We start from the raw sequence: 22,911 nt of genomic DNA on the forward strand, positions 1-22,911 counted from the left end.
TCTCTCTAGCTCTCCAAATTAAAGAACACAATATTCGCAAAAATGTTCTACATGCAGCTGCTTATGAATAAGCGTGGGCCTTTGGCCAAGATATGGCTGGCTGCTCATTGGGATAAGAAAGTCACAAAAGCACATATATTTGAATGCAACTTAGAGACTACTGTTGAAAAGATACTCTCCCCAAAGGTATGAATCTAAGTGAGATGTCTCATAAAATGCAGCAGTAGAAATGTCCTCAAGGTTTTACACAGCATCATGTGCAGCATGTGATTGTATCCTTTGTTCAGTTGAATTGGGGTAGGCTGGGGCTGCTACAAAGACCCTCTCTGCTTCATGGGTGGCACACATACACATCCTTTACATTTTGAATCCTCTCCCCCCTCCCCCACAGCACTAATGCTGGCTAGAAGAGAGAGAGAGAGAGAGAGGGAGAGGAAGAAAATGTTATTTCACATTTTCTCAAATGCATGAAGGGATTTATTTATTTATTTATTTATTACATTTCTATACTGCCCAATAGCCGAAGCTCTCTGGATGGTTCACCACAACTAAAAAAAAAAATACAGCACAATAAAATACAATATTAACGTTTAAAAGAATTTAAAATAATAATAACCAAATAGAACCTAGATTATTTGAACAACCTTTCATTATTGTGTTGTATGTCAGCCACCGTTGACTATTTCGCCGCACAGAGTTGGTTATTTTGGGCGACTACAGAGTCCCCTGGCAAGAGCAACCAAAGCGACAGCTTCCACTATAGCCCAGCCAGCAGAACTCGCAAAGTCTGATGGGATTCGAGCGGAGGACTGAGGGGGAGGGAAAGGGTGGGGGATGTTTCAATCAAACACACCGTTGACTAATAGTCAACTTAAAGCTGGCCTTAATCCATGCCATGGTTGATTATAATCATGTTGTATGGGAAGCATTCCCTCAATAATCAATTGTGGAGTTAACCCACTATTGACTATTGTGTTGTCCGAACGCAGCCATTTAGTGGATCACTGTTGGGAGTAGTTTGCTGAACTAGATGGACCTTTAATCAGAGCCAGCAGGGTTCTTCTTGTGTTTTTACTGTGGTCTTTTCCATAAATATTAATACTTAATAATATAAACATTTTCCCCAAGTTTAAAATTGCTCTGCGAACTTCTGGACATCTGTTGCTGGGAGTGGTGCGAATCTATCACAGAAAAGCTAAGTATCTTTTGGCAGACTGCACTGAAGCTCTACTTAAAATGCAGTCAACTTTTCGTCCAGGTATGCCTGCACCCACCGTTGACCTGTTGTGGTTGTTTATTTATTACAGCAGAGATAGGCAACCTGGTGCCCTCCTGATGTTTGGACTGAAATTCCTATCATCCCTTGCCAGCATAGTCAATGTTCAGGGACTATGGGAGTTGTAGTCACCACTAATCAATTTTTAAAAAGAAATTAAGTCACTTTTTCTTTCCCATTTGCAAAACAGAATTATTGTCTGTGAAAACTAATAAGAAAATAATTCATTGTGAATAAAAACATAATGCAGGGACAAGTAACCTCAAAGTTGCACACAGCCCACAAAATCCTGATAATCCTATTAATAAAAACAAAAATGTTTCTGCACTCCAAGGGCGTGAAGAAATTTGGAATTGTATTTTTTTTTTAATTAAAATGCTTCAGAATAGAAGACAATAAAAGAAAAGTAAATTATCTTCATCCCTTATCTACCCCTCCTGAAGATTCTTCTAAATAGATAAGGATATTTTTTGAATAAAAAAGAAATAATATTGAGAAGCAAGAAAACAACAACAGCAACAATCCATGAATTGTGTTGTTATATACAAAGAAGGTCTCCATTTTAGTCCATACTTGAGCGAAGCTGCAATGCTATACCTGCTTATCTGGGAGTAAGCCCCACTGAACTCAGTGGGGTATATTTCGGAGTAGGCATGTATAGGAATGTGCTGTAAGGTGTCTATTAAGCCATTGGAAGCCATTGAAGAGCCTGATGGACATGGTTGATTATTCACCCAATCCAATCATTCCATGTGGGATTGGAATAATGCTCACTTGGGCTTCCCCATTCACTTCAATGGAATGGTTTGTTCCATTATGTGCGAAGGGATATTTGCATCTTAATGCTTATCAGTCCATTGAGTTTTTAGAGAAGAAGTAACATACAAATGTGAATGTTATTTGACTGTAATAATAATAATAATAATAATAATAATAATAATGGTAATAGCAACAACAACAACAATAATAAATGACAACGACAACAACTGTATGACATTTATCCTTGTGTAAATGTGTTGCTTTTCTGCTTCACGTACTCAGTGATTTATAATTAAAAAAAAGATGCCAGCATTTTGCTGGTTGGGGTCTGGATTTGAGCTTTGAGAGCTCATAAATGTTCACCTCTGGTAAGAGGAGCATTAGGGACTCCCAAATTCTTCTCTAACTCAGATTAAAATGCAAGCCAGAGAAACGTTTCTGGCTTACCCCTCAGCCATTGACCCAGTTGTGCAGTCCTCAAAATCTCTCCCCTTTAAAAGCCCCAGTTACTGGCTGGGTCAGTTGCAGCCACAGCAGCAGTGAGAAGGGAGTCTTTTCAATTGTCCTTGTGGAAACGGCACTTCCAGAGGGCCACCAGGGTATTTCATACTGAAACACTGCACAGAGAAGGAAAAACCTCCTTCATTCCAATACCTCATGGCCCATCCAGTAAGTGCGGCTCTTAAAGGGAATAGGTCTGGGGATTGGAGCTGGGGGGAAGTGAGAGGGGATCGAAGATTTGGATAACTTCTTCCTAAATTCAGATTGTCTGGAAGGCTTTGGGCCTGTTTGGACTTTGGAATGTCAGAATCTGAGCGAGTTTGGATGACACAATAGTCAACCATGTGTTAATACTCAACTCCACGGTTGACTATTTAGGAGGTACTCCCCACACGACATCATAATAATCAACCGTGAGTTGACTACTAAATAACTGTGCATTGACTAACTGACTGCTTGTCCACCCGTATCCCCTCTCTATCCTTCCACCAAATAGTGGCGCTGGTTCCCTTTATGCCAGGTCCATCCCTCCACTGTTGGTACCAGGTGGCATGCCTGAACCTGCATAGGGTTCCCCCGGCATGCTGGAGCCCTGCTCCGTTGCGTGGCCGTGCTTCCAGGAACATGCACGTGCCATCCCTGGGTGGGGCACCACAATTGGCAGCTCCCCACATGCCGCCATTCCAAAGTCCATTTGTGGGTATCAGAGGGTCGCGGCGGAAGGATTGCTCCTGCAGGTTGACTTTGAAACAGGCTGCGGGAGAAATCCTTCTGCCGATCGCGGTGCCCCACCCCACCCAGGGATGGCACGTGCACATCCTTGGAAGCACGGAAGCACAATGAAGCAGAAGGAGCAGAGCGTGGCTCTGGTTCATTGGGGGAGGCACCCCACCAGGTACCGACCCCCTTGCTATGACACATGTTTATGGAACCCCACTGGGCAAGAGCTCTTTCCTGGCTACTGTTTAGGTACGTGAAGTAGTCAATGGAGCCTGCCACATAACACAATAATCAACGGTTGTGCAAATAGTCAGCTCTGCACACCGTTGATTATTTGCATTGGTTATTTTGGGGAAATAACCAACCGTGGTGTGGAAAAGGTCCGCCAAACAACACAATAATCAACAATTGACTATTTAAGCAACGGTTGATTATTTCGTTAACCGTTGACTATCGTGTGAGTTGATCTCTGTGTGTGTTGATCTCTGCCAGCATTCTCAGAGCAGGTGGCCGTGGAAGGAGGGCCACTCCCCAATCCCTGCTCTGAGGGCGCTACAGAGATCAGCTCAAACAGATTCTGACATTCCAGAGGCGGAACAGTCCCAAAGCCTTCCAGACTACTAATTAAATCTAGCTTTAAAAAACCTACAGGACCTCACAGCAGTGCCTTGACTATTCATGACATCTATTTCCAACTTTTGGGAAAACAGCTCAGTTTATTTTCTGAGCCAATCCAATATGAATCAGGGGAAATTGCCCATCTTTAAAAATAACACTGATTTATCTAATTGATGCTGATACAGTATTTGCAGTCCTGAATACTGATAATGCCATTTGTGACGCTGCTATAACTTTGTTTTTTGTCCTGTTTATTGATGAATTTATATGCTGCAGGGGATCATCACAGCATGCCGCTATTTATCTTATGTTGTATATTTCTCTTTAGGACTTGTTGATCTCCCAAAAGGGAACTCTGAGGCAAATTATAATGCCATCACATTGTGTGAAGAATTCCATGATTTTGACACACAACTCCCTGAGGTGAAGTACGTGCTTTTCAATTTGGTATCTCTCTTTATTTAGTAGTTTACTCAGGATGCATCGAAGACTGGCTGTTTTAATCACTAATATTCATGTGAGGACGGGGTGAAACCACTACTTCTTCACAGTGTCTGTCAATGCATGCTTTGCTTTCTAGGGGCAGGAATTGCAGAAAATCCTGTTGTCAAGTTTTTACATGATTCATCTGGACAGAAGCCCTGCAATGTCCTTCCTCGTTGCTGTTGCTTTACAATTGATTTTGGGGGGCGGGCAGTGAATTTGAAATATTAACTCTCCTTCCTCACTAAACCCCCAACTCCATTTCAGTGTCTGGTTCCCTGTCATTTTTTTTTAAAAAAAACCCTGCATTACCCTGCTATTCTCAATTCCTCTGATTCCCATGCCTCCCCTCTACAAATTCTCCTGCCATAAGACAGAAAGAAGTGGGCAGGTATTTTGATTTTTTTAAAAAAATATATTTTTATAGATGAAGTTAAGTCCCATCAGGTGGTGGAATGAGATTGGGATTTCAAGGGAGAAGTTGCTGTCAATGTGCTGGAGGGGATTAGTTGTTCTCCATTTTAAATCTCTTTATTATTTCTTTCTTTATTACATTTATATCCCGCCTTTTTCCTCCAAGGCACCCAAGGTGGCATACACAATCCTCCTCCTCTCCATTTTTATCCTCACAACAACCACCCTGTGAGGTGGGTTGGGCTGAGAGTCTGTGACTGGCCCAAAGTCACCCAGTGGGTTTCCATGGCCGAGTGAGTGGGGACTAGAACCCATATCTCCCGACTCCCAGTCCAACACCTTAGCTACTACGCCACACTGTACATTTCAGTGCTGGAGGAAGCACATAACTATTTTTAAAAGGTAAAATATCACAGAAAGATAGGCAGTACTGCTGCAGGAATAGGGGTATCCTTGGTGGTGTTTAATTGTTTTTGGGGGGGTTACATTTTTTAAAAGCTAAGATTAGCATTCCTGGCGGAGTGATATACTTCTTCTGCCTAATATTATTATTTCAATAATTTAAGTATATTATACATAAGAACATAAGAGCCATGTTGGATCAGACCAAAGGTCCATCTAGTCCAGCATTCTGTTCACTCGGTTGCCAACCAGCTGCCCACAGAAAACTCGCAAACAACCTGAATGCAATAGCACCCTCTTACCCATCTTCCCCAGCAGCTGGTGTACATAGGCGTATTGCCTCTGATTCTGGTGGAAGTGCATAATCACCAAGACTAGTAGCTGTTGATAACCTTCTCCTCCAGGAATTTATCCAATCCCATTTAAAAGCTTTCCAAATTGGTGGCTATTAATACATCTTGTGATAGCAAATTCCATAGTTTAACTATGTGCTGGGTGAAGAAGTGGATGAAAACGGTAATGGAAGAAGCCCCACATTACTAAGTACTTCCAACCACATATGTCTTGAGTGCTTTCCAGAAAGGCAGTGCATCTGTAGTAAGTTAGAAAATAAATTGAGGAGGAGGAGGAGGAGGAGGAACACCTTAGACTGGTGAAGGTGTTTTCTGAACTTAGGAAGTTATAGAAAAAATATGGCCCTGTTATGTAATAGCTTTTTCAGTTCAGTCGCTTCATTCCAGATAAAGTCACATTATTTCTCCTCAGTGCCATTGATGTTGCCCAACATTTTACCCTGAACCAGAGCAGAGCTGAGGACATCACATTGACTGAAGAGCATTATAGGCAGGATGTGCTCCGTGGTGACAGTTTTGGTGAGGTGGCAGTTTTTTCTTCAAAAGTCAAATTATGAATGGTATGTTAGTTCTAATTTTAGGTTCTATCAGTTTCAGTTCCTAAAACTGTAAATTCTGTACACACTTACCAGAGAGTAAGTCCCATTGAACTTGATACATTTTATTTCTGAGTAGACCTCTATACAATTGTACTGTCAAGGTTTTATACTTTAATGGATTTATTTAATGAGCCACCATTCATTCTCTGAGCATGTCCAAACCAGGGTGGTTACACATCCCCAATTTTTCTAGGTAGAAAAGTGTCAAACTACAAGCTACAAAGTACAAACATACATAACTAGCGCTGTGCTCCTTTTTTTAGCTTGAAAAATAGCTCGAGAGTGGAGAAATAGGTGGAGAAGGCACAATTATTTATTTATTTATTTGTTACATTTTTATACCACCCAATAGCCAAAGCTCTCTGGGCGGTTCACAAAAATTAAAACCATAGTAAAACAACCAACAGGTTAAAAGCACAAATACAAAATACAGTATAAAAAGCACAACCATGATAAAACCAATGCTTCCCCTCACCCCCGTTAGCTTTTTCCACATAATGTTTCAAATGTGAATTTGCCCTCTGAACACTCCCAAAATTGCTTTTCAAGCTAAAAAGGGTGACACTTGTTTGCATATAATGTGTAGTTTTGCTCTATGTATCTTGCAACCCCCTGTCATAGCATATGGCAAGGATGAAGAAGTGCATGTATGACCTTCAAGATGGAAAGGAGTCTTGTTGATATCTGAAAATTGTCAAATGAGTATACTAATTAACAACTATATTGGATCAGTTTTTAATAATGAATTCTGCCTTCCTTTTGCACTGCATAACTATATTTCTAGACAAAATTTTGCTTGCTATTTCTGCAGACATGCAAAGCTATTAAGGATGATCACTTACTTGAAGGATAAGATATAAGTCAGATGCACACATTTGTAAGTAAGTCTCATTGAACAAAGTGGGTTTTACTTATGAGTGAACATGCATAAGTTTAGACTGTAAGTGGCCAGAAACCACTGGTAGTCAGTGGATAAAATAGTTTTTCTTTGTTTGTTTGTTTGGAGCAGCCATAAATATTCATAACTTGAAATTAAACAGTTAAAGGACATAAAACAGGGATACGTGACCATCCATCTGGGCTCAGTATATAATCTTGTTGAGACGCAGGATGGTATTTCCTGTATTCCAATGCTTCTGATAATTTGATTGCCCAGTAGGGAGCCCACAATAATAAATATTGGCCCCAGGAGATTCCATGATCAGTAATAACATCTTTCCTCCCATAGCAAATAGCAGCTTCAGTGAATAATTTTCATTAGGACTGTAGTGTGAAGAGGAACGAATAACCTTTCTTCCTTCATACCTCAGTTCTGATCTGAATTTCCCCCCACCCGATGCCTGCTGTTTCCTTTTTCTTAACAAACAAGACACATGAAATGAAATAGCATTCCTCATATCATCTAGTTTCATTGTCAATACGTTTGGTAGATTATTGTGATTTGGTTTAACTGTAAGAAATTATATTTAGGTTTAACACACTTGTTTGTTTTCAAGTGCAGATTTCCTTTTAAACCTGTTCTTGTTTTCAAAAGGAGACATTTGCTATAAAAATAAAAATAAAAAATAAACTTTTAAAAATCATTTATTTATTCTTATCTATCCTACTTCTTGTGCATGAGTCTGTGCAGGCGTAATTGAAAGGATACTTTGTATGTTTTCACAGGTGAGGAAATTGAAATACCAAGGCAGCGTAGCTTCTTCAGTGACAGCTTATTGTCTAGTTCCAATAGCCTCTTGGTTGATCACAGTTCTTTGAATTTCACTGGAGACAAAACTGCATGGGATGAAGATACATATGCATTAAAGCATGATGGGTTTGGAGATGAAGGAGTTGCAGGAGATATGATTGGTATGTATGTATCATGACAAGATGGAGGCTCTGTGGATTGGTAGTTCCAAGGTCCAGGAAGTTGGTATACAACCTGTTCTGGATTGGGGTAGCACTGGTTGGGAAGTTCTTGGATCTTGAGGCCCAAGTGGACTTGGTGGCACAGAACAACCTTTCCAGCTTCATCTATTTTTCTGCAGTCTTTCCTGGATAAGGATGGTCTGGATACAGAGATCCATGCACAGAACATCTGTAACATTGCCCAAAGTCTTTTTGCTCATATTGATTATGCAGGCGCTGCTCCAAATTTTGTAGGACTGAGATTTCTACATAAGTCTTTATAAATAATTAATGGTAATGGCTTCATAAGGTATATTTCGTTGGCCTTTTTTTTTTAAAGGCATACATTTAACTTTCTGACCTCAGTCAAAATGATTTACTTAACTTCTTTTCATTTTAAACTTATATTTATTTTTGCATTAATGTTGTTGGCATACTTAAGAACTGGGTTGAACACTGTCTAGCTCTGTGGTGGTTCTCTTAATAGCTGGTTATTATTATTATTATTATTATTATTATTTATTTATTTATTTATTTATTTATATAGCACCATCAATGTACATGGTGCTATACAGAGTAATACCTTCCGTAATGTGGTACATCTTCCCCCTAGGCAGGAAACCACAGCTTCCTCTGATATTCCTGGTGGTCATTTTGTCTGTTACTATTTTTAGGATGTAGGTTGACACTGCTATGTCAGGTTGACATTAGCTACTCTTCTGACTGGAAAGATATGCAAATCCTTGCCTAAATGTGCAGAGTGAATGTCTGCAGACCCTTGCTCCCCAATTCCACCTCAAGACTGTGCTGATGCAGACACCATGACTTCAACATCAAGTCAACCTTTTTCTTCTTCTTCTCTGACCCACCATTCCACCCTGCTTTTTTGTAACACCTTGCCTCATGCAGAGATCTGGATATCACAAAAGCGTGCACATTTTTTGTGAATTTTGATTGACCCAATGAAGTGATTTTTTATTTTATTTTTTTCTTATGGCCAAGACAGACTTTCCACAAATATTGTTTTGAACGTGGAAGTGACTCACTTGAGTCTTCCAATGTATTTAAATTCTAATTTGAAGATACACTGCTGTGACAAGACTTAATGATCATTTATACATAGGGATGTGCAAATCAGCAAAATCTAAACTCATTGAGGTTCTCCAAATTTCACATCAAAACTCATTCTGACTTGTATCTTTTTCTTTCTAAACAAAAAAAAATGTATTTTTCCAAATATACTCATCTACATTTTTGTACACATTTTCCTTTCATTGTTTAAAGTGTGTTTGTGAGCATTTTTCAAAACTTCACATTCTTTTATGCACATTTTTCAATGTATGCATTTTTCGATCTCATTTTTTGTTGTTCTGCAAAACACATTGCAAGCTCAGAAATGTACAGATTCCGTCCACAGAATGGGTCCGGATTCACATTCGATTCCAGGAGGTACAACTGGATAAATTCTAGTCAAAGCCAGACAAATGAATTTCTCATATATCACTATTTACACATAGAAAGCACTAAGATGTTATCACTTGCTTTGAGGGACAAGAATAGAGAAAGTCCTTCAACTGACATAAGCTAGGGGTTCATCTGGACTCCTGCCATACATCATGAGACCTGTAAGGTGGAAATTGAGCTAAGAAGTTTCTTATCTAGGTTCCATAGTTGATGTTCTAGTTTGCAAGGAGGGAAATGCAATTTGGACAGCATAGTTCAGATCTGTATTGGTGCTGTGCATGAGTACCATCCAGTACAAATCTACCTCCTACCCCAACACATCCACCACCACACACACAACCCAAAAAAAGTTGCCTTCACAAACATTCATCTTGGACCCTGTAGAAAAGAAAAATAACTGGGGCATGAAATTTGGGAGTAAAAAACACTGAGTAGGGAAAGAGCAAGGTATTCTTTCCTCCTTCCTCTCACTGCTGCTTCTCCGCTCAAAACTAGCCTCCCAAGGCCACTATGCATTATTAAAAGCAGCCATCAGGGTTTAAACACACAAAATATCTAGTTGTGCCCTAACAACTGTTTTGCAAATCCTTTTTTCTACATATAAAGTAATGTGTAATGTAAATTATATATTTTCTTAAGATGATGTGCTTGGAACTGAGCAGAATAGCCTCCTTGCAGTCTTTGACATGGAGGAAGAAATTCCTTTACTCCAAGAACTTCCAGTTGATGATACAGTTGGTGAGTTTGTAGCCTGTGTTGCAGCTTCTAAAATTCATCTCTCAGCTTTTTGCACTTGTTTTGCTAATGCATCCAGAAATTAGACTTCCAGTAAGGTAACAGTTAGTCTGTAGCAGCAAAAACAACAAAGAGACATGCGGCACCTGAAAAACAAACAGGTTTATTATGGCATACATTTTCTTGGCGTAAAGTCTGCTTCATCAGATTCATGAAGTGTTAGGAGGTACACAATGGTATGGGGTGTGGGGGAACTGTAGACAGTGAGGTCAAATGGAAATGAAATGCAAAGCATACAGTCTGATAATTATAAGTGACCATTCACAACAGTGCTAATTGATGATTACACAATTGATATGTAAGAAAATGCAGAACTTCAAAATGCTAAGTAGCTAGCAAGAACTTAGTGTCTTCCTCAGGTATATGTTCCATCAATTTAAAGCATTTGTAACATTCCATAGGTTCTACTGTTTAATCTTTTAGTACATTGTGGAATACTCTTTTTTTATAAAAAAAAAAAAAACCACAAAAACTGGGCGTGGATTGTTGTTTTGTAGACCATCCCAGATCTAAGGAGCAAGCAAAAAGTCTCCAACTTAATGAAACTACATTATTGTCCAATGGAGAAGAAGGCTTTGTGCTAGAACCAATTGATAATACTGGTAAGATGTATCAATTTCTATCTTGAATTAAGATGTATTGCTTGTCCGACAGCAAATCTAGAAAAGCATTCTGTTTTGTTGTGAGTACTTTCCATCAGAAATTATCTGGTGTGGTTTTTTGTTTTGTTTTTTACCTCTTAGTCCTCCTTGTATTCTCAAAGGTGTTGTCTTTATTACATCTGTCTCATATGTTTATATTTATCTTCAAGATAAAATACTTTTTTACCAGTTAATTTTTTTTAGCTGTAATTATGTTTGCTGAGCTGTGGCTTCTATGTGCCTAGAGTTCCTTGGATTGACCTGTAACATATTAATTGTAAATGTTTCTTGTACCTAGTTCACATAAAGAAGCAAAGAGGGAAAAGGAAAAGGAAGTTACTTGTCGATGCAGTGAAGGAGCTAAGCAGAACTACTATGCAAAAGCAGCTTATAAACTACAATGATACCTTGACCACATTGGACATTGCACCCCCAACAAGAAAACTGATGACTTTACACGAGTTGGGTGGTGTGGACACACTTCTGAACAACCCTGCGCAGCCATTAATAAATGGAGAGTTGCAAATGGTAACAGTTTATGACTTTATATGCTGTTTCATGTTGCTATACAGCCAATGGAAACCGGGTATATTTAGGTTAGGGTTTCATACTCTAAGATGTTTTCACAGATCTAATTTTGGGTGCATGGCAAAGACCATAGAGGAAGTATCCAACTTGTCCATTTATTCTGCAGTTCCAAGAGTCATTTACCTATTCGTGCTCCTTCTGTTGCCATTTGCTCATGAAATTCCTCTTACTAATATATAGGGCTATCAGTCCTATCAGCAGTGCATTCTCACTCGCCAGACTTAGGCCATAGCTAGACCTAAGGTTTATCCCTGGCTCGTCCAGGGGTCAAACCTGATCATCTAGATGACACACAGGGGATCCAGTGCTCAGGCAGGGGCGAACCCTGGATGATCCCAGGATAAACCTTAGGTCTAGCTGTGGCCTATGATTACTAGTGTTTTTAATAACTAAATGTACCCTCAGTCCTTTTGTATGCAACTTTTGCTGGACTGGTCTATTGACTGCAATAAAATTGTTGTTGTTGTTGATTAGAGCTGGTGGTTCTCCTGTGGTGTGAACAAAACTTCAGCCTGACCAAACAACACACTTTGCATGTGTATATGCCAGCATGTCAGATACTGGTGGGGGGGAGGCTGTCTATACACTCTGGAAGCCCCTGGGTAGCTCCAAATCCACGCTGCATCCGTTATATGATGCAGCCGCCAATTCGAAGCCACCCCAGGGTAAAGAGCTGAAAACAGGCAGCAGAAACGGACTTTTCCTGCCCAAGTGAGGTCAGTGTGGCTCTTCCCCGTCTGTCCTCCCTCGAGCGCTGTGCTGAGGGACATTCCCGGGCAGAAGGCAACTTCTCATTGGTTGCCAGAAGCCGCGGCAGGAGGAGGGGGCACGCTTGACGAGCCTAGTGGCCGCCAGAAAGCCTGTGCTGTGTCCCTCCATGTAAATAACTTCCCACCGCCCCGCACCAGCGATACCACGGGGTTTGGTGACAGAGCTGTGCCAACTCAGCACCGTGAAGACAGACCCTGTATCAAGAAACACTCTTGCCACTCCTGCCTTCTGTTCTTAATTTTATTTTATTTTTAATTTTTTTAAAGCAGGACTTGTAGATTGATCCTTTTATATGATGAACATTGTTCAACATTGTGGACACCCGCCAGACACACTCACGCACATACACACACTTTGCAAATACTTAGAGCTTTATCACACCAGCGTTATACTGTGCAATCACTGCGAATTGCATGCAAAGGACTCAGAAGTTTTCCACCTTATAATCTGCTTTGATTGTGAAGTACTCCCAGGCATCCTGCCCTAATTGTGCTATAAAGCCAAAAGATTTGCCATATTTAGCCGCTACTTTTTGAGTTTATCTTCCAAGCCGCCGCTGGGGTGCAGGAGCAGGATTTTAAAGAAATTTGTACATCTGCATAAGCTTTAGAGATAAAGACACCAAAATTGGCACAGTAATAGACATTAGGGAGAGCTTTAAGCATACCAAATTTGAATTGAATTGGGTCATCCGTTGATTTTTTAATTATTTTTTTACATTTCCCCCCTTAAACTCACTTCCTGGCATACAAAGGATCGCTGTCGCCTGGTAGCAAAAACAACAACAACCGCGAAGGCTTAGCGCTACGGGGATAATCCGAGGGAAGCAAGGACATGGGATGAAGCTCTTAAACAGAGGAGCCTCAGTGGTGATACCAGACTTCTAGCCAACCCGTAACTTTGCAAAATTCGTAATTTTGCATTGCTGCTGTTTTTATCTGGTTGAGCTTTTATATTGTATTTCATATTATGATTTTTTACTGTTGTTTTATACCTTGAATGTTTTTAATTTTTGTGAACCGCCCAGAGAGCTCCGGCTATTGTGAGGTATAGAAATGTAATAAATAAATAAATAAATAAATAAATAAATAAATAAATAAGTAAGTAAGTAAGTAAGTAAGTAAGTAACATCTATTTCTGGCTTTTCCTCACTGAAATTGGAACACTCATAAAAGCTGCAGCATGATTTCCTTTTTCCCAGAGCTATCCATGGGTGTAAAAAAGTATGTTTGGCTTGAATGCAGGTGGGCACCTTCAAATCTCCCGTGTTGCAGCACTCCAAATGCTACACCCATCTTCACCCTAAAAGTATAGGGAGCTCTTTATATTACATCTGAACTAGTCCCTTTAGTCTAGTACAGTCTAGTCTGACTGACAACATGTTTCCAGCATTTGAGGCACAGATCTGTCCAAGCTCTTTTGCCTGTGTTTAACTGGAGATGCCTGGGATTGAAACTAAGACCTTATGCATACAAGATACATGCTCTGCTCATTGGCCTTTTCCTCCAGTGATTTCATGCTCAAGTGTAAGTATGTCAGGTATGTAACATCAGATTCAATCCTGTAAGACCAAGACGGTATATTTAATTATGAGTTAGACATTTCTCAATATCTACAGAAACTTGATGTGACAAAAACAAGGTTAAGTAAGACAAGATTAGCTGTGTCATACCTTTTCTCTTGTTGAATTTTTGCTTAAGTAGTATGAAATTCATATTCCAGAATTATACAGAAAATGATAAATCTGTGTTTTTACAGCTATTTGCTAAAAGTCTAAGGAATAGAAGGAAATGTTTGCAGCAAGAGGTTGAAGTGGAAGAACGAAGCAAAGAGAAAAATGCCCACAGTGAGATTTTAGAATTTTTCCTATTTAAATTGTTATTACTCCTCCTCCAGTTTTTTTTCTGAAAGAGGGTTACTGTATTTACTTCAGCATTTCTAATGCAACACCACCAGCACATATACCCATGCAGAAGAAAGTGATTAAATTTGAGGAGTGCATTCATCATATATAGTTCAGTGTTTTGGGGAGAGAAGAGAGAATAAAACTGCAGCATTTAGAACAGCCGGTTTTGGCAAGGGGTGAAATCTGGGTTGGAAGAGGACAGATTTATCCCCTACCTCAGCATTGTCATTGGGAGAAATACTTTAGACTCTCCTTCAGAATTTAATGGCTATTCTTGCTTACTCTGGAGCAGTTCTGAGAAAACCCAAATGATTTAAAGGAATTCATAAATGTTGTGAAGCCATTATAAGAGAAAGAAATCAAAAAGTATTTAGGAACAGAATATGGCTGTCCCCCAAAAACGAACTGGAAATGTTGGAATAAAAGACTTGAAGAAATTCCAGAAAAGGGGTTGGAAGAAAAGTGTTTTGCATTAGTATTGATAGAAAGATGAATCAGAGGGTTACATTCTGTCAGTCCTGGAGTTAATTTTTAAATCATTTTAGTTATTCTTTCCATGTCTTTCCTCCCCATGATACCATTGAATGCTTTCCTTTGTTAACAAAATAATTTCCTACGCTATAAAGATACTATGATTTTTGCTGCACTGAAATATGGGATGCTTCCATCATAGATCTAGATGATAACTAACCACCTATTGAAACATTTTCAAAGTAGTTAAACCGCAACCTGGTCAGGATCTACGCTAGTGCTTTATAGCGGTATTGAAGTGCACTGTCAACTGTTGGGGCCCATGACACATCTACACCAAGGAGGATATAACACTATGAAAGCGGTATATGGAATGTGTCATGGGCCCCAACAGTTGTCAGTGCACTTTGATACCACTATAAAACAGTAGTGTAGATCCTGCCTCCATATACCGCTTTCATACCACTTTTATAGTGCTTGGAATAGATCTGTCTTTGGACATATGATAGAACAATCCAAAGGTTCATTTACCATGCCAAACCAACTGAAAAAAGTCAGTTTTCAAGTCAATCATGTAAAAGCTCTGTGAGTAGGCCCTATCTCTCATAAGTGGTAGCAATTGATTGGTACAACTTTGTTTTATTGTCAATACAGAATTGCCAATAGCAGAAGGTCCAAATATTCTGCAGGATACAGTTTATCCAGAAACTCAGTCTATGTTGCAAAACGGCAGTGACGAAAGGGGTAATCATGTAATTTTTGAAGCTATGGTAAGTACTTTCAGTATAAGTTAGTACTGCTGTGCTTAGACAATGGGCCTGTTCATATATCATGACAGCCCACCGTAGCTTAATTTACCCACAGGGGCTGTCATGTTGTGCCAGATGCCCATGGGCACCCAGCTTACTGTGGCTTGTGTCATGTGAACCCGGCAGTACGGTCTGCTTGAGGGTTGGATACCCTCAAATAACTCTTAAAACAAGCCATTGGATATTTGAGGGTTATCTAACCTTAAAACAGCCCCTGCTGCCTGGGAGGAAAAAAATGGAAGAAGTAGTGGGAAACCATAGGAGGGCTACAATATGACAAGCCACAGCAGGCCAGGCACCATGCAAAAATGGCACCTGGCACAACATGACAGCTCCCCCATGGATAAATTAAGCCAGGGAGGGTCGTTGTGTCAAGTGAACCAGGTCAATACGTTGTGAGTGTTTCCATCAAGACTGTGGTGGAATTTCACATCTCTATGATATTATTATGCTTCAAGATAAAAGGAAAAACCTTGATATTTTAGTTCTTTAACCAATAAGGCCAAGAAAGGAAGCGAAGTCATGTGCCATACGTTTGAATACTGTGATTGTAGGGCACTCAGTGCTAAAGTGGCAGGATTCGATATTACAAAAACCGCAGGGCCAGCACCACTCTGTGTTTTGTTCTCCCATTTTCTTTGTAACTTCGAGTATAACATAATATGGTGGAAAAACATAATATGTTTTTCCTCCACAGATAGCCATGTATGTATGTATTTCAACACTTATATCCCACCCTTCTGATGCAAAAGCATCACTGAGGTCACCAGTTAAAACATTTGAAAATTACAATTTCATAAAAACAACAATATAAAACAATAAACCAAGGAGATGAGGTCAGCAGTTAAAACCTAAACTGTGAGGCAGAGATCGGAAAACACACAGTGAGATGCTTCCAGACAAGCTTTTATTGTGCAATTGCGCTGCCTCTTGATGGAATTTTACAGCGGGTCCAGACAACATAATCCTGAATTTGTAACCCTCCCATGGCAGAAAAAAAATTGTTACAGAAGAAAAGATGAAATATCTCCACAATGCTTTCTGACTGTTATGACTAGCAGCCCTCCATCTAGGAGCACCCATGATGTCACATCATGTGTTTTGTTTGTGATGATTCTGCTTCTGCTTGATGTAGGCCCTGCCATTTTATAGTGCCCAAATTCAGTTTAGGAGGCAACAACCCCTAACTAGTCTGTGGCCATAGCTAGACCAGGCCTATATCCTGGGATCGTCCCGGGATCATCTCTGTGCATCCAAATGACACACAGGGGATCCCTGGAGCAGGCAGGGACGACCCCTCCATTTGCCTGGGATAATCCTTAGGTCTAGCTAAGGCCATAATGTACCTTGCATTTCCTTCATTATCCCTTTCTGTCTCACACAAAGAATAAGTTTGTGGATCCTGTATAGCTCTCTAGGAATTCCCAATGGATAAAGCTTAATAATATATCAAATTGGCAGAAATACGTTTACCTAGCTCCAATGCATTATGTCATTTATATTTGGCTCAGGGCCCTGGAGGTGTGCAGAGAGCATCCTCCTTACTAAGGAAGGTTTAGGTGTTTGTTTGTTTGTTTTTAAAAAAAGGACCAGGAGTGCTGTTTCCCACCCTCCTCTCCTCCATCCCAAACACTTATCTCTTGCATTTCCTAATGCCTTCCACATGTGTGCCTTGACTAGAGCTGCCTAAAGTTTTGAGTGGCAGAGTCGCAAAAATAAAACAGTAAAAAAAATATGCACATTTCCCCCATAATCTAAAGTGCACAACTGTGCAAGTATGAATTCATGCAAATTTGCAATTGCATGAATTTGTACTTGCTCAATTGTTGTGCACTTTAGGATATGGGGGGAAATGCGCATATGTTTTTGCTTATTCTCCAAAGGTTTATTTGTGCCACCATCTGTTTGGTGCGCCAGGATTTTCCCTTCCCTGGGTGAAATTGTGCAGGATTTTGAAGGTGGATCGGGTGCCTCCCCACTATTTATTTTTATTTATTGCATTTCTATACCACCCAATTGCTGAAGCTCTCTGGGTGGTTCACAAAGATTAAAACAGCCAGTCACTGTTAACAGTCTTGCTGCCCAGTTTTGTACCAGCTGAAGTTTCCAGACCATTTTCAAAGGCAGCCCATGTATAACGCATTGCAGTAATCCATTACCCAGAGGCCTACCCAGTCGAATTTTAAAATGTCTGGCTGTTATTTTAATAATGTAGTAGTTTTTATATGTTTTTAATCAGTTTTATATATGTTATAGTATTTTTATATTTGATGTTGTTCCCTGCCTCGATCCAGAGGAAGAGGCGGGTAAGAATTATTATCAGTAGTAATAGTAGTAGTAGTTGTTGTATTAGTATTATTCCAGAAGAAAGGTTATCAGAACATGGATAACTGTAGCTAGGCTATCCCTGTCCAGATAAGGGTGCAGTTGGTATATCAGCCTAAGCTGATAAAAGGTGCTCCTCACCACTGAGTCCATCTGCGCCTGAAGTGAGAGTTCTGGATCCAAGAGCACCCCCAAAGTATGAACCCGATCCTTTAGGGTAGAGTCCAACCCCCTCTAGAACAGGTTGAACATCACCTAGCCAGACAGACAAACTACCCGCTAACAGTGCCTCCATCTTGTCTGGATTGAGTCTCAGTTTGTTGGCCCTCATTCAGTCCATTACTGCGCCACAGGGGAAGCTGTGTATAAACTTTGGTCCCAATCCTGCAAACTTCCTGGGAGTAAGTCCCATTGAGCTCAGTTGGATTTACTTCTGAATAGACGTGCATAGGATGACACAGTAAGAAATAGTTCTTGAAAAAGCAGCAAAGGAAGAATATATTTATGTTTTCTTAATAAAAAAAATTGTTGTTGTATTTCACCAAATTACTGTTCTGTTCTTACATGGAAGTCTAATACATTCAGCAATTAAACTTCTCCCATTTAAGCAATGAACTTGCCTAAAAAACATTTAAGACCATAAAATTAAACACAGAAGCACTATCGAGCCTTAATTATTCCTCTGCTGCTGAGTAATGAGCATATGGGTGAAAAGAACATAAATGAGAACTAAATTTTGTTTGCTAAGAGACACTGATCATTTTTCCCTCTATTTCTAAAAACAGGAAGCTGTCAATATAGTGTCGGCTTTGTCGGATGGTTCTTTACTCGACTCCTCTGTAAGACGAGAGTCTGAGAGTGAGCAAATTGCAGTGGAAAACGTATGTCTAATGATTTATTCAAAACTTCTTTGTTAGAAACCCTTTTCATTGGTCTACCAGAGCATAATATCCTGGTCTTGTATGATCAGCCCTGGTTGTCTTTCCAGGCTCAATTCATTCTGTTGGTTCTTGCCTTAGGCAGAGCAGTCCTTACAGAAGGCCTTGGAATACTCTGAACCAATGTTCTGCCAGGGTCCTTCCAACAGCACTCAAGGGAAGGAGGAGAAGCATTCACTGCTCTTCCTCCCAGTTTTTCCCCCTCCCCTTCTTCTCGAAACAACTTTTGACTCATTGCAATATGAGAGAAATAGCTGTAGAGTTAATCTAAACTTCTGACCTGATCATAGTCATGGTCAAGGGCTCTGTGAGCTTTGGATCCTGCAGATTCAGAGCCTTCCCTGCTCCATCCACACTAAGCCCCTGATCTTCCCACTATCCCCGTTCATGAACACTGGAGTTCTGATGTCGGAGAGGTGAGGAATATGGCTCTTTCCATGAGCAGGGAGGGGAGCTTTGAGATCAGAGCCCCGTCTCCAACCTCAGAGGGGCATTTCCAATCCTAAGGCTCCTGGGATGTTTGGGGTCTGAATACTTTAAGAATTCCCTTTCCCCATATGGACTCACTTATGTCTGTGACCCTGCTCCATATGCCTATGCTGACTGAATATTAGCAGATATCTACTAGGTGCAGGGGTTCTTTAGATGGGGTGCCAACCCTATGAAATCCCCTCCCCAATGAGGCACATCAGTCTCCAACACTGTGGTTCTCTATGTGCCAGTTTAAAGTGTGGCACTGCAGAAAGGTGTGTTTTCTGCACATGCATATGTGTATGTGTTGTGAATTTGCTTCTGTTTCTTCTGCTTCTTTTCATGAGTTTTCTGCTGAATTTGTAATATGAATTACTGATTTTGTACTATCATTTGTACTATTGGTTTTTAGTTGATTTTTGGGGAGGATTTTTATGTTTTTGCTGTAAGATGCTTTGTTTTAAAAAATCTTGTAAGAAAAATTATGTGTGTGTGTTGATTATGTAAGAATGACTGATTTTGTAAATTTATATGTACAGTTCTACTGACACTTTTAAGCAACCATATTAAGGTATTGTTAACTTAACCACACAATCTTATTTGTGAAATGAATCACATTGGATAGTAGTCCATGGTAAAGTTTCCTTGACACCAAGATAAATGAAGGATAAAGCTATCAACGTTACTAGGTATGAGGGGTTTATGTTACCTTCGGTATCGGAGGCAGTATGTGGCTTAATACCAGCCGCTGGGAACATAAGCAGAAGGGTGCTATTGCATTTATATCCTGCTTGTGGGCTTCCCACAGGCCACTGCATGAATAGAGTACTGGACTAGATCGGACTTTGGTCTAATCCAGGATGGTCCTTCTTAAGTTCTTAAAGAGACAAATGGGCAGGAGTTTTCTGGGACCATCTGTGAAATATATCAGAGTTTTAGAGAGTATGGCCATTCTTTATTTAACCTTTAGTTGTGTGGATATTGTAAATAATTACTGTGTTAATTTACAATGTAGGGACATCAAGGAAGTGAGCTAGACAACGAAGAAATAAGGAGGAGTAAGAGAACTCTAGAATTGTTAAATACTTTCCGGGTAAGATGTTCTAAGATGCTTTCTGACCCTATGTCTGCTAAAAAGTAAATATAATGAATACATATTATGTAATTGCTGCATTCTCATTGTTTGTGATAGAGCAGTTATACAAAAGTCAATGAAATCACGATGCACCCACATTTCATTATAAAGAGAAATTCTTAAAATGCCCCAAATCTTGTACTGTTAGATTCATGTCCTGCATATAAATACCAGTTTCTAGCTGTTGTCTCTTTAAAGCGGTGGCCATCTTTAAAATCCATGTGCATTCTTGGAATGTAAACCAGGCAACCTATGGAAGTGATACTTCTCTGAGCATACAGAGTGTAAAGAGGCACGGTATCCAGAATCCCTGTCAGTGGCACCACTGCTGCAGGCTAAGGGAACGGTGTTCCCCTTACACACACCTTTGTCCCTCAGCACAGGTGACAGTGTAAAGGGGAAGACTGATCCATCCCATTGCTGCAGAGAGAACAATATATCCTTCCCTCACCATGGATCAGCCTCTGTCTCCCATACGAGCTGCTTGGGAGGAGCTGCAGACGATGGCCGTAGCTAGACAGGACAATATCCTGGAGGCAGGGAGGGATGAGCCCTCCCTTGGGCTGGGATATCGCTCTACCCTTTAAGCGTGCTTTTTCCGGGGTCTCAAGATCATCCCGAGACTGCGGAATGTGTGGGCTTGTGTCGCGGTTGTTAGGAGTCTGATGTATTGCACTCCCTCAGAGCATGCACAGAGTGCAAGCACACGTCAGCAGAGACAGAGGTCACTGGCAGCAGGCAGATGTTCACGAAGTGAAGGAATACTCAGACACAGCGTTTTGGACTACTAATCTAAGTTTACTTTACAAGTATTTACATAGAGCATAACATAGTTGAGGAACTTTACACAAAAACTCTTCACACAAACTCTCCACACTCTCCAATCACATCACATATTAATAGCCTTGTGAGCCAATCATAGTGTCCACATGCAATATGAACACCGGATTGCATCACCAGGATTGTGTTGCTATGCCTCAAGAAAAAAAAAACATGGGCGAACGGCCTTGGTCAGAGAGCCATCCAGCTGCACATCCTGGCTGCTCTCAAAGACCTTGAGATGACTATCGCAGAAATTATACACTTTGTTCTTCAGTTCCAGAAAAACCTCCACTTGGATATGAACACTTTCAAATCAAATACCTGACAGTGGTTTGTCCCAGCTCCTCGCAAGTAACCGTGAGGAGCCAGGAGCTCTGTGCCCATCAAGGGTGGGGTGGGGGGAGTGGGGATTTTTTTTAAAAAATAAAATACTCACATTTTTGCACTTGAGCGCTCGTGCGCTCCTTTCAAAAAATAAACAGAATGGCGGGCACAATGTCCTCTTCCTCCTAGGATGTCACGCGCCGCGTGTAAACAGAGGGGGACAATCTTGCCATCATAACATTGCGAGATCATCTCCCCTCCCTCCTGGAAAGCCCGTAGGTCTAGCCATGGCCTATGTGGTTTCATTGTGTGTGCAAAGCCTTCCATGATGAGCAGCAAGCTAGAATCTTCCCCAGCAAATGGATCTACTGCAAAGGGTGTGAATGGTGGTGTCTGCCTGGGCATATGAAGTGGTGAGTATTGGGATGAATGGAAAGTAGAAGAGCAACCCATAGGACCCCATTGCTGGAAGACGACGGGGGCGAGGGCAGTTGGACTCATGTCAGGCTTGTGGGCGTCCCAGAGCATCTGGACTAGATAGGTCTTTGACCTAATCTAGCAGGACTCTTCTTATGTCTCTGTCCCAGTTCCTTGCAACAAAGAATTTACGAATATAATGACCAAAAGTGCAGCCTCTATCATATGACTGTTCACTGTCATCTACACATGTAAAATTTAATTCATAACTTTTCTATTTCCCCCCCCACACCCCACACCCCTCTTTTGTTTCCCTGTGCAGCACATTGACCAGTCAGGAGTAAAGTCTTTCAGTTTTCTGGCCCTCTGTAGGAAGAACAACAACAGAGAAGTTGCAACCAAATTCTACAGCTTACTTGTTCTAAAGAAACAACGAGCTGTTGAAGTGGCTCAGGCTTCTCCCTATGCGGACATTACAGTGACGGTGGGTCCAAAGTTCTATACCCTCTGAGGGCTACAATGGTCTCCTTTTAACCATCGGCTATTCCGATTGAAAACTGAACTCTGCATTTTACAAATGTTGTAGGGAGAGAAGCTTTATATTTTCATCTGATTCCAATAGTAACTACTACTGAAGAGGTCTGTGTATGTAATTCCTTAAAAATAAGAACAAATACACAGTGTAAAAATATGTTATCATTAAAAAATCTGTTCAACAAGCCTGTCTAGAGTTTGAGTTGCAAAGTAGTAGAAATACTGTTGGGGGTGTGTGTGTTAAAAGTGTTGAACCATAATATTTTGCATAGGTTATCTATTTATCCCTGTTTTTCTTAGAGGATAGAATGGTTTGGCTATTTTCTGTTTTTCATGCATTATTTACATACTTGGCTAACATAACAAGCTATTAAAAAAAAAGATATTGGCACATACTCAGGGCATACTTTCATACCAAGAATGGGAATCCTGCATATTTATGGTCTTCTGGATCAATATAGTTATTAGGTTTTTAGCTGAAATTT

General features: G+C 40.4%; 1 protein-coding gene across 1 annotated transcript; it reads left to right on the forward strand.

The window, feature by feature from the left end:
• Positions 1–42: 42 nt before the first annotated feature.
• On the forward strand, positions 43–22,477 carry RAD21L1 (RAD21 cohesin complex component like 1). The gene is made up of 13 exons (XM_063121178.1): positions 43–186; positions 1,129–1,258; positions 4,203–4,302; positions 5,939–6,045; positions 7,791–7,976; positions 10,119–10,217; positions 10,772–10,876; positions 11,214–11,443; positions 14,033–14,120; positions 15,306–15,421; positions 18,571–18,666; positions 20,210–20,287; positions 22,215–22,477. Exons 1-13 carry the CDS (start codon positions 43–45, stop codon positions 22,401–22,403), a joined length of 1,668 nt encoding a protein of 555 aa, XP_062977248.1. The 3' UTR covers positions 22,404–22,477.
• Positions 22,478–22,911: the final 434 nt, after the last annotated feature.

The sequence above is a fragment of the Elgaria multicarinata genome, chromosome 1 (genome assembly GCF_023053635.1).
Source record: "Elgaria multicarinata webbii isolate HBS135686 ecotype San Diego chromosome 1, rElgMul1.1.pri, whole genome shotgun sequence".
In the NCBI taxonomy this organism is placed as follows: domain Eukaryota; kingdom Metazoa; phylum Chordata; class Lepidosauria; order Squamata; family Anguidae; genus Elgaria; species Elgaria multicarinata.

Bases quoted from the DNA above. Each gene is read 5' to 3' on its own strand.
- RAD21L1 (XM_063121178.1), top strand. From the start codon at position 43: ATGTTCTACATGCAGCTGCTTATGAATAAGCGTGGGCCTTTGGCCAAG. The intron at 15,422-18,570 runs GTAAGTACTTTC...TTCTAAAAACAG, and splicing joins ATGTAATTTTTGAAGCTATG to GAAGCTGTCAATATAGTGTC. The intron at 18,667-20,209 runs GTATGTCTAATG...TTTACAATGTAG, and splicing joins AGCAAATTGCAGTGGAAAAC to GGACATCAAGGAAGTGAGCT.